Below are 12,235 nucleotides of genomic sequence, written 5' to 3' on the forward strand. Positions count from 1 at the left end.
AATAGTTCAGGTGTGTTACTAAAATTCTGCAAATACCTCAACAGTCTTGCCCAGTCCCATATCATCTCCAAGAATGGCACCACGACCACATTTATAGTGAGAGTACATAAACTTAATTCCTTCTCTCTGGTAGTCTCGCAAGTACTGGTTGATTGTGGCTGGTACCTATAAAATAAACCACTTGATATAAAAAATGACGCTGGACAATTTTTTTTTTAAAACCTGTATGGTCTTGAAAAGTAAAAGTTACTATGAGCTGTTTGCGAAAAAAAAAACATTAACAATATTTGCGCAGCTCTAAAATCTGGAATTAAAAAACAATAATAATTAATCAGCAGGATTTTCATCTGTGTTAACAACAAACTGTTATGCAGCTACTTGTCTTACCAATACCAATTATCAATATAATATTCTTAAAAAATCAGCTCTTAACAAATTGCCTTTTCTCTTTTTAAGAGGCTACATTTTAACTCTTTCTGAAGGTTGACACAGAACATTTAAAAAATTTGCTTACCTCAATTACAGGAGTTTCATCCAATTCAGAAAGCTGATAAGCAACTTTGATAGCTGAAGGTGTGAATGAGAATCGAGGCTTTTCCATATCACTCTCAGAAAACCCTGCAAATTTTTAACATTTAACAATAGTAAAAACATCCACCATTGAATTTTTTTTTATTTTAATTTTAACAAATGGTATTCTGCATGTATAATTTAATTACAGTGAAACCCCTCTAAACCAGACACTTATGGGACCAAGTAAAAAGTCCACTTTTAAGGGTATCTGGTTTAAAGAACTATATTTAAAAAGGGACTGTGAAAAATGTCCAGTTTACTGAGGGTCTGGTTTTGAGAGCGTTCGCTGTATTATTGTGCATAGTGCTGCCTTTTTTTCATAAGCATGTTCATCCGTTTTACAAAGTTTACACAGGAGCAGGATGTAGCTCAACGATACAGCAATTGTCTGAAAAATATCAAAACCAATGGTATGTGCTGTCCTGTCAGCTAAACTGCACATCAATGATCCCATGCAACCCCTGCAATCGGCAATGCCATGGAGATTGCCGCAGTTTTTTTCATTCTCTGTGGCATTTTGTTTGCCGTGGACTATATTGGATTTTTTTTTTCAAGATGTATTTTTCCTTATTGTTAAAAATAAAATATACTTTGTGAACTGAAAACAGATTAAAAGAAAATAATAAAACAGTAACTGCATCGTTATTATTAAGTGTCTGAATCTCGGCGCCATCGGGCATGATTGAAAATGAATGTAAATTACCAGCATTAAGTGTGTTCCAACCAGGTGATTGAACTTTAAACTCTGCATTGCAGGGACCACTGGATTGCAGAGGGGAGGGGTGTGACAGCTTATACATTGTTGAACCATGATTATGGTGCAGTATGAATGTCTAATTTTCAGTAAAATGTTCAACATACACTCCTACAAGTCACTTGAAGTGTCATGGTCTATCTGATGATGAGATATTTGTAGATATACATATATAGAGAGAGATCGTTCTGATAGTTTAATACAATTTTCTCTCTAATTTATATTGACAAAATATATTACCCTTTTCTGGTGCCAACTAATCAAAAAAAAGAAGAAAGCTATACCAATTTACTTGGGTTTGAAAGGAGAGCATTCAGTCTTGGTGACAGATTTCCTAATAAAAATTATGCCGTTATTGAAGAAAATTATTTTAATTGTATATTGCATTAAATATATTCTGTGACTTTGATGTAATATGATTAAAAGATAAAGATTGAACTGGCACGTCACTGCTAACTGACTATGCTGTGTATGAAAAATTGTCCTCCCCTTACAACCCCATTGTTCTTAATCATGCACGTGTCATTCGTGTGTTAACGCCACTGGTATAAATGAATATTATAGCATATTGGCAAACGAAACAAATAACAAACTCATAATTCAGATTCACTTACAATTCAGAGTTGCAAACAGGTTAACTGTAAAAACTGCTGTGGAAAATGCCGTGGACATTATTTTTCCATGGCATATTTTTTTCTGTGGTAATTTTCTTAATTGCAGGGGCTATTCAGTAAAAGTAACATGTTGTAGCAGCTGGTTTACTTTCACTATTAAGACTAAGTGTCACAATGCTTACATTAGTCACAAAATTGCCACAGTTTTAAATGTCATTAAACAAACTTTTCTTTACAGGGCTAGCTCAGACACCAACCACAATTGCCAGTTGTGAACGTTGGAAACAATTGGTGAATTTTATTTGAATTTGGCAAACTGGGTTGCTACAATTTTTTAATAATTTGGCGAAATTTTATGATCATCCAGAACTGGACCTGCTTTAAATACATAAATTAACCTGTTATACTTTATACACAGTGTGTAACACGGTTATGTGGTTTATAATTTCACAAATGTCCTAAATTATCATGTTTATTTTTTAAATAAGCAGTTCTCATTTCTAGACCAAAAAACCCCCACATTTCTTATGTTCGTACTTAAAGTGACCACTCCAAGTTTTCTACACACCTTCACTGACACATGGAAAAGAATTGGCCATTTTCTGTTCCTCATGTCCAGAATTTTGTTCAAGTGTGACCACTGACGAGACAGAAGATAGGACATCCCACGTTTCCAGTGGATCTTCATCCAAATTAAGATCATGCTGTGGAATGCTTTCCCTTTGCTTGAACTCTTTGGCTTGGGAGATAGCTTTGTGTGTAGTAGACCCACCTGTACTTGTACCAGGTTCTTGAGAATCATGGATCCTGATAAAAAACCCAAAACAAAACAATATGTCAACAATTATTATATACTAATAGTAGACATTATCATGTAATATTATCCACAATATGTTAACTGTTATTACATTACACTCCTGGCACACTACAAAAAGATATTCACTCTTCATTTAACACGAAATTTGATTGGCCAATCAAATCCATTTGTGGCAGTAAAATCAACATAACCCGTCGGACATTAGGGGGACTCTCCAAGTGCCTATTTACATATTCATACACTCCAAAAAATATTCTAATTCACTCGCGTTTAACACAAAATTTCATTGGCCAATCAAATCCATTTGTGGCAGTAAAATCAACGTATCCTGTTGGAAATTTGGGGGACTCCCCAAGGGCCTATTTACATATTCATACACTCCAAAAAATATTCTAATTCACTCTGCGTTTAACACAAAATTTCATTGGCCAATCAAATCCATTTGTGGCAGTAAAATCAACGTATCCTGTTGGAAATTTGGGGGACTCCCCAAGGGCCTATTTACATATTCATACTCTACTTCTTAATACTTAGTTGGACGCAAACATCTGTTTTACCATCTCCGCTCCCGTGTCGCTGGTAAAACTAAATTTGTAAACCAGCATTAACATCTGCAAATGGTCAAATACAACATAGTTATCCCCTAACTGAACAGCAGAATAAACAAATACACATACAGGTATGTTTATAATTGAAATTTAAAAAACACACATTTTAAAACATAAATTTAAAAAAAGAATTCTTCAATAATACAACAAACCTATAAAACGTCATATTATATACAAGCAATGAGAATATAACCATTTATAATACTAACGTCAAACCAGTGAAAGACTTTTTGTGAGTCAACTTTTTCTCTGATTTGGGAGTTCCACCAGTTGCCACAATGCCCTTTTTAGCCTTGGTTTGGGATGTTTTTTTGTCGGCAGATTCGGTGTTGATCTTCCATCTGGAGACTTTGCCTTTACCATTTGGTTTTGGCTGTTGATGCATCAACTTTTCCAAACGTTCCTCACTTGGGTCTGCATTTTCAAACTTTTCACTGAAACCAAAGTTACTATCACTATACTGAAGTATTAGAAAACAGGGGCATGAAAAAGTATTAGTTTTATCTTCTTAGTTGGTGTTGTTTTGGGGAGTTTGTTGAGGTTTTATAGTGTGGTGTTTTGGGGGTTTTTTTTGGAGGTTTTTGTTGGGGGGGGGGGGGGGGGCGGGTGTCTTTCTCTTATGCCAACAATTATTTACAAATACAATCTTTTCCTTTCCTTTTGTAATAAATACAATAGTATAAAATATATTACTGACTGGCCCATGACTGAATATAGCAAATCCAAATGCTCTAAACAGATGACGTTGCTACATGATTAAGGCAACAAAGTCAGATTTGTACGAATTATGAGAATTATGAATATTAAAATCAAATAATGTAATGATAAAACAATGACCAAAAGACTATTATGAATAGCTGGTGTCAAATCTACATATAAAACATACATACAGTAGCCATCTGTCATCCTCATTTCCTGAAAGTGGCTTGAAAAGACTTGAGTTAAAATCCACATTATCATCTGTGTCTGAAAACAATTTAAACATTGCAAGGGATCATGTCATAGTCGGGAAAACTAACTGCTATATTAAATCATTAATTATTGTAAAAACTCATAAAACACTATCAGGAAGTATCATTTAATTGTTCTTATACACACCATCATCAATTTGAACAAAGAATTAAAAAATTAATAATCTTGTTATTATGGTATTAATATCATAAATAGACTAATGTTTGCAGGGCATAAGTACGACAGAGCCCCTGCATACCTGTCAATGCAATTTGAAGTGTGCCAAAAAAAAACAACACTCTCCAAGTTTTTACTCTCTCCGATTTTTGAACATTCTGCTTAAAGGAGAGGACAATTAAGGCATTTGGCCTGGTATGCATATTCAACGATATATAATGCACATTATTGCTTAATATCAACATGTATAATCTATAGTTAATTAATAAAACGGTTAAATGTGACGGCTATTACATATAATGAGCACAGCCATTTTGTATCATCTCAGTGAGTACGCCCCCTCTGGCGAGCTGGTGGTTACGTAATATTAACGCTTAACGTCAGGAATGAGCCTTAGAACTAGACAAACACAATCTACCTGGTTTTTGCGGGATGATAAATAGTCATACATTGCAATGTTCTGTAATAATACACATCCCAGTAAGCCAGCAATAAGTATATCCAGCACTATATATATTATTTTTCAATACAAAATAAAATACCATTGTCAAAGTGGCTACACAACAAGTCGAAACAATTAACAATGTTTTGCCCATGCATTAACCTACGTACTGAAATGATACACGGAGTGTTTTCTTAGTTAATTGGTCTATGCTGTTAGTTGCTTCTACCTGTGATTCCTGATTGGCAGGTGTGTATTTGATTGGTAACCAGACGAGCCAATTAATTAACGCTGTCTAGACACAAAAATACATACCGGTATTGTGGAATATTACCTGTCGCCCCTAAAATTGTAATGGACATGGTTTATTACTGTAAATAGTTCTGTAAAACTATTGATTAAGTAGACATTTCCATCTAAAACCACAGAACTGACCAATTACGTAGTCCCAAAGAAAAGAAAATTATCACTTGGGTATTGTGGGTTGTCGTTTTTGCTCCAACATAGCATATCAATAGGTCTAATAGTGTACATTTTTCCTTTGGATTATTTAACAGAGAAAAATACTATAACCCCATTTTGTTCCGTTAATGCAAATTGAAATATATTTAGTTAAATAGTTTATTATATTATTACGTCATTTATGCTGTTTTACAAGTCAGGTTGATCAAAGAGAAGCGCCTTGTCGAAAAGTACTGCTTTTGTTTATTGTACATACGGGAGATGGGCAGGAGCTGACGTCACTTCGCCCCAAGCTATCCCACCGGACGTCACAAAAACGAAACAAAATGGCTGCCCCCAATTAGCAGGAATAATCATGGTTTTTTATTAACTCTAAAATTACGCGTTTTTCATTTGTTAAAGTGTCAGTATGTGTTGGTGGTCCGGGTATGCATCTTTCCAACACATAAGGCTCTTGTTTGAGTTGACCCTACCTTTAATTAAGCAGAAATGTAAATACCTCTTGTCTTCCTGTGTTTTGTAGTATTGTCTGTCTTTGGGGACTGTACTTTCTGAAGACTGGAGATAGGTAGTTCCTCATTATCATCAGAGTCATACTGGGAAAACTTCACTGTGGCATAATACTTGCCATTTTGGCGACGGTTCAGCTTCTTAATGACAGCTTTGTACGGTGACCCATCACCTGACCATGGAGCAAGACACACATCACCTTTACTCCAAACTACAAACAAAATAAACTTTTATACCAGTGGCTGTTTGAAAACAGATTGGGGGGGGGGGGGCAGAGGATGCATACAGGTAGTAATTATTAATTTATGCCTGTCCCAGGATCTTGCAATGTCCATGTTATTTTATATGTATACAAGACTTAAATAAAATTCTATTTTGTGGTTATGTATACAGATATGATTGTGCACCATACTGAAAAAAACTGATTTTACTCGAACATAGTGATGTTAATGCAGACTGAGAGATGGCCACTCTCTAAAAATTATAACAAGCAGAAAATAAAAATCAGTAACAGAATATTTAAAAAGCAGAAATCTGTTTTATAACGGAAAATAATCATGTCTGTGTATATACAACCTGTGTATATGTATATATATACATATATATATATATATATATATACAACCTGTGTATATACTCTTCAAAAAAGATGGGGAACTCTAATAAGAATTTACAATTGCCAAAATTGTTAGGTAGATTAGCTGTGGGGAATGGTTATATGATAATAGTGAATTAATTGGGCAAACATTACAACCGGTAGTTCAGTATTACAGTAGGTTTTATGACTACCAAAGATCTTGAAGGACGATTGGGGTCAGAAGTGAAATTTGAAAGTTGAAATTTTTTTATCAGTAAATCGCAAATTCAAACAATAAAAATGAATAAAAACAAAACAATAACAACTGTATGATCAACAGAATGAAAAAGATTGACAGAAATAATGTTCCAGTGATTAATGGACCTTCCTGGAAATTGTCAAAATCGAAAATGACACCCCACGCAAGTGTACAGGGTAATTGTGTGATGCATGTGCAAACTATGGAATGTGTTTCGGTGTGTTGATAAACAGACCTTAACGTTCTTTATATTACTAGGATGTCTGTGGTTAAAATGTATGTTTTAATATTTAATTTTTTTTTTTTTTTTAACCAAAAAGGGTAAATGGACCTGTCTTTGGCGGCCAAAAAATACAACTGGAAACCTGGCCACAAAATTTAGTGATAGATTTCAAGACAGAGTAAATACATCTCCCCATATTTTCAGAAAATTTGACAAAATGCCTATAATCTTTTTGTCATATGCCTTGCACAAGCACGTACTTCAAATCTTCGGTAAATATCAGCAATTGTTAGTTTTTATTTCCCAAATGTACGTTAGTGCCGTGATCAGAAAACGTCAGATTCCACCAGTTTCACGCAACCAAAATTTTCTACACGTGTCCTAAAGACGAATTTCCATACTTTTTCCAGGTCTGGAAAATGGACTTTCAAAATTCCATACTTTTCAAGGTTTTCCAGTCTCCATACGAACCCTGTGAAAGAAAAGCAAACCCATCATATACCTGAGCCTCTAAACATGATGGCTTTAATCACTATCATCAATGTACTTCATTTTAACTTGATTTTTATGTTTAAATCCAGTTAAGAATCAAGTACACTGCTTTAAGGCTCAGGAAATGATCATAGGAATGGTCTGCTGCTTTGCATATGGGGCATACCTTGGATGATCTCCGAGAGGTAAAATGCTGAGCCTGTTGAAGTCTGGGTATTTGGTGCGGCCACCATGCAGAGGAGCATATGACCGTTGCATCTTCAGACATGCGTAATTCATCGATTAACGACGGCAAAGCTTGTGATATTTTTGGCATGACTGATGCTAAAGTTCTTGATCTAAGTTCTGTTCCGTACCTTTGCTTGACAAGTCTAGGTAGGTCTTTATTGATAAGTCTCAGCCACTGAAGAACAATGAAGTTCTCAAGGGATAGAGACATTTCTTCATGTTCAGCAACATGGTCACCGTCGTGGGTGATGCCGCTGTCATTTGCTAGTAGACGGTCTTCTACAAATGCAGTTAGGCGCTGAAAGAGATCTTCCGGCCTTTTCTCTGGCTGTAGTTGGATGTCATCGAAATCTATAAAAAGACCCCCTGTGGATTGGAAGCCAATATGTAGGTGTATTGACTGCCATATATGCAAGGTAAAGATGTGGAGGTTTTGATTATTTGATTATGGTGTTGCGAGATATGATGGGGCAATAATTCGCAATCTGTCCCAACATCAAATCTAAGTAATTGCTTTTCTGTTGAGCTGTAAGATGTCTCTTACTGGAATATTTTCACCATCGTCAGCAAAACCTCTCGTGGGTTCTGTAGGAAACTTCTTATTCCACGTATATCCATCGGCCAGGAAATGGCTGAAGTTAGGATCAAGTGACAACGTGTACATTATATTTTGATGCCAGTTTTCGAATAAATTAACTGTTTCTACTTTTGTTAGAGACCATTGTTTTGGGGCGCGGTGTGTCTGTGCCTTGGTGTGGTTGTGTTGTAGAACTATGGTCAAAGAATGTGTGTTACAGGCGAGCTAAACGTCGAATCGATCAGCTACATGACGTAGTACAATTATACAGGACAGCTTATGGGAAAGTCTGCTTGTGTTCAGACGCGTGGTTTCAATACTTGCTGCTACCATGCCAGTTAAGAGAATAGTTGCCATCCTAATAGTTACTGGCCAGAAACACAAACTTAGAAAGTGAAATGCAACTTTACTAGAGAAAATACAAAAAGGAGAAGGAAGAGTGAAAAACAAGGGCGATTACTTTCACCCAATACAATATAACAAACCACCTGCCAATAGTACATGTACCTGTACTCGATGATGAAGACAATGTGTCTCTCTTCTCCTCTAGATCTAGATCATTACTCATGATGTACAAATGAGCCGTCCACTTGTGTACATACTGAGCAGCATAACTGTAAAGTACTTGCTGAGTATTTAACTTGCAAACCTGTCAACAAACACACAAAAATGTATATAAATAATGTTTTCTTTAATTCTTTCTGATCACCATTATTTTTCCCCAGATCAATTCCATTTTTACACAAAAATATTATTATTGCCTTGATATAATTCAGTTTATACATTTAAAATGTATGTTTTAATGACACCACAGACAGTCAGTTTATTCAGTAAAAGGCCTCTGGCCCACTTATTTATTAATCATTTGATATTGTACATCAAATATTTGGTAATTCTGACACATATAGTCTTAGAGAGGAAACCCGCTACATTTTTCCATTTGTAGGATCTTTTATATGCACCATCCCACAGACAGGAACGAGAAATAGCCCAATAGGCCCACCGACGAGGATCGAGCCCAAACCGATCATGCATCAGGCAAGCACTTTACCACTAGGCTACATCCCACCATTTTTAAATTGACTGTGTACAAAGACAAAAAAAAGGTGCGACCACTCGGACCAGTGACTGTCATCGACTTTGATTTTTCATAATTGTACAAAATCAGTGTCATACAGTTTTCGCCAGAAATCATGAAATGGAAAGTGATCCCCATCACACTCGCCTGGTTCGCTTTATAAGATCGACAAGTTACAATAACATTTTATATTAAATACATTTTATTTGAACCTTCATGGGTTACTCGCCTAACTCACTCAGTAATTTCAGGAGTGATAATTTTGCTCATGCCCAAAACAAAAGTGTGTTCCTAAATTAATATTTTTGCTCTTAATTAATTTTATTTAACTCCTAGCTCAAAATGTTAACTTTGTGTCCTGTTTTAGCCTGAAAATCAATCTGAAACAATCCAACTTGGCCCAGGCATAAACAACAACCGCCATGACATGAGTAATCATTTAACTTCAAAACAAACATAATAATATTTTAATTACTGTGTCTAAAATAGCTACAGCAATAGCTTTACAAAATATTTATGAAATAAATATTACAGTACGAAGGAAATTATTGTAAATAAAATAAATAAAATATTGTAATTAATATAAAATAAGTAAGTTAGTAATGATACCTCCCACCGGAAACTGGCCAAAACGTACCCAATCCAAAACGTGCCCAACAAAACGTACTCCTTTTGGTCAAAATGAACCCTCTTTTTGGTCAAAACGTACCTACCAAAACGTGTCAACCAAAACGTACCAACATTTTGGTCAATACGTTTATATACATTAAAGCTACTAAATATTAGTTTACACTAGATTTTCAACAGGTTTTGTACAAAACGTACCCAACCAAAATGTACGCGTTTTTGGTCAAAACGTACGGTCCATTAAAATTTAGTTTATTACTAAATTAGTGTCGGAAATAGAATAAAACTGATTTTCGTCGATTATTTCTTTCATATTAAACTGACACGTAAATATTTTGTAAATATCTATTTAATGATACTTTACCTAATTTAGCATGTACTTGTTATTTGGGCTCTCATCGATGTACAAGGTGGTGTTTACTCTTGAAATTAAAAGAAAGATGTCAGTAAACAGGTAATTGTGTACTTTATTGAAACAGACTATAACACATTTTGATCGACTTGTGTCAATTTCATTTACCCTGAAACAAACTTTTAATTTAAAACTGCAAGTTAACTGAGTATTTTAGCATAAATAATATAAATTCAATATAAATATATTAGAAATTTACCCAATCTTGCAACCACTTAAAGGTGTTATATCATAGTTATATGTGAGCATCTGTTTGTGATAAAGATTCTCCAATAAAAATGTATTTTTTACTAGTAGATAAAATTATTTTGTTAGAATCATTTATGGGCATATAGTTGAAGGTGTAGTCTTTAAATTTTAAAGAAAAATTTAATTAAAAAAATATATATATATAAAAAAATTGCAATAGCTGTCATTATGCAACTTGGATATAGCACCTTTAATACATAGCACCTTTAAAGGGACATTCCTGAGTTTGCTCCATTGTACAATGTTTCCGACTAATAAAATATTTCTACGATTAAACTTACATATTAAATATATTTTCTTGTTTAGAATATTAGTGTCTGTGTATTCAGTGTGTTTCTGGTCGTCTTAAAGGGACATTCCTGAGTTTGCTGCACTTTTTAAGATGTCATCGACTAACAAAGACTTTTTAACGATTGTAATTGCATATCAAATATATTTTTTCTGCATAAAATGTTAGTGGCTGTATATTAAACGTGTTTCTGATCGTTCTAATATTTGTACTAGGTTAAATTTCATTTTATTTCCTAATTTTGTCTTTTTTCGTATGTACGAAATTATTTGAAGACAATATCCAGTCTGGGCTTCTTACACATATTAAGACTACCAGAAACGCATTGAGTATGCAGACACTGATATTCTAAACAAGAAAATATATTTAATATGTAACTTTAATCGTAGAAATATTTTATTAGTCGGAAACATCTTACAATGCAGCAAACTCAGGAATGTCTCTTTAATATCGGTATGGTTTTTGACCGTTTTTTCTCAAAAGTTACTTAGAAATGTCTACAAATATTTTGTTTTGGAGAGGGATAGGGGTAAACTGTCATTCTCACATATTGCAACAGCAATTAAATTGACATATGTCGATTAAAAAAATTATAGTCTGTTCCAATAAAGTGCACAAATTACCTGTTTACTGACATTTTTCTTTTAATTTCAATATATACATGTATTTTTCCGAAATTCTGGTAATCATGGGTTCTCCATTACGGCAAATTTGGGAAATATGCACATATTAATGTTTGCAGACGATGTTACTGCTCTTGTCGATTCAAGTTTACAGTTACTGCTAAACATTAAGGTTTTTGAAAACATTTTGTCAAGCTATAGGAATGCGAATAAATCTTGACAAGACAAAAGTGATGATGTTTAGAAAAGGAGGTCGTCTGCGATCTTATCAGGGCCGTAGTTAGCGGGGGTGGGGGGAAATGCGGAAACCATTATAGAAACTTAAAGAAAATTATCTTCTTAACTGTTTAAGGAGTTTTAGACTATTAACTACTCAATTGCCCCCCCCCCCCCCCACCCCCACCCCCACCACCAAACAACAAATCCTAGCTACGGCCCTGCTTATGAAAAATGGTTTTATAATGGGGCGACAGGCATTAAACAAATTATTTTCAAACTTGGCTTTGGGTTTGTATGGATAAGCCATGCAGGATGTGGGAGACAATAGTTTTATTAATATATTTAAGGAAAGACTAGGCCCTATATGATATTCTACAACAAGAATGGACATCCTCTATGAACAGTTCAGATTTTTGCTATTATTATAACCAGTATAAATCTCTATTAAATGTTGAATGTTATTTACACATGAAT

General features: G+C 34.5%; 1 protein-coding gene across 2 annotated transcripts in view; it reads right to left on the reverse strand.

Moving 5' to 3' along the window:
* The window catches only part of LOC121374156 (DNA excision repair protein ERCC-6-like 2), a 49,199-nt gene extending 39,451 nt beyond the window's left edge, over nt 1–9,748 (reverse strand). For both annotated transcript variants that reach the window (XM_041501124.1, XM_041501123.1), the window contains exons 1-8: nt 9,555–9,748; nt 8,772–8,913; nt 5,898–6,119; nt 4,257–4,332; nt 3,576–3,800; nt 2,510–2,748; nt 515–618; nt 37–165 (exon numbers count right to left, since the gene is read on the reverse strand). In XM_041501124.1, the coding sequence (XP_041357058.1) occupies nt 37–165; nt 515–618; nt 2,510–2,748; nt 3,576–3,800; nt 4,257–4,332; nt 5,898–6,119; nt 8,772–8,913; nt 9,555–9,560 (1,143 nt within the window). In that variant the 5' untranslated portion in view covers nt 9,561–9,748. The remainder of the gene's footprint in view (nt 1–36; nt 166–514; nt 619–2,509; nt 2,749–3,575; nt 3,801–4,256; nt 4,333–5,897; nt 6,120–8,771; nt 8,914–9,554) is intronic.
* Nucleotides 9,749–12,235: the final 2,487 nt, after the last annotated feature.

Source organism: Gigantopelta aegis, chromosome 6, assembly GCF_016097555.1.
Source record: "Gigantopelta aegis isolate Gae_Host chromosome 6, Gae_host_genome, whole genome shotgun sequence".
Taxonomy (NCBI): domain Eukaryota; kingdom Metazoa; phylum Mollusca; class Gastropoda; order Neomphalida; family Peltospiridae; genus Gigantopelta; species Gigantopelta aegis.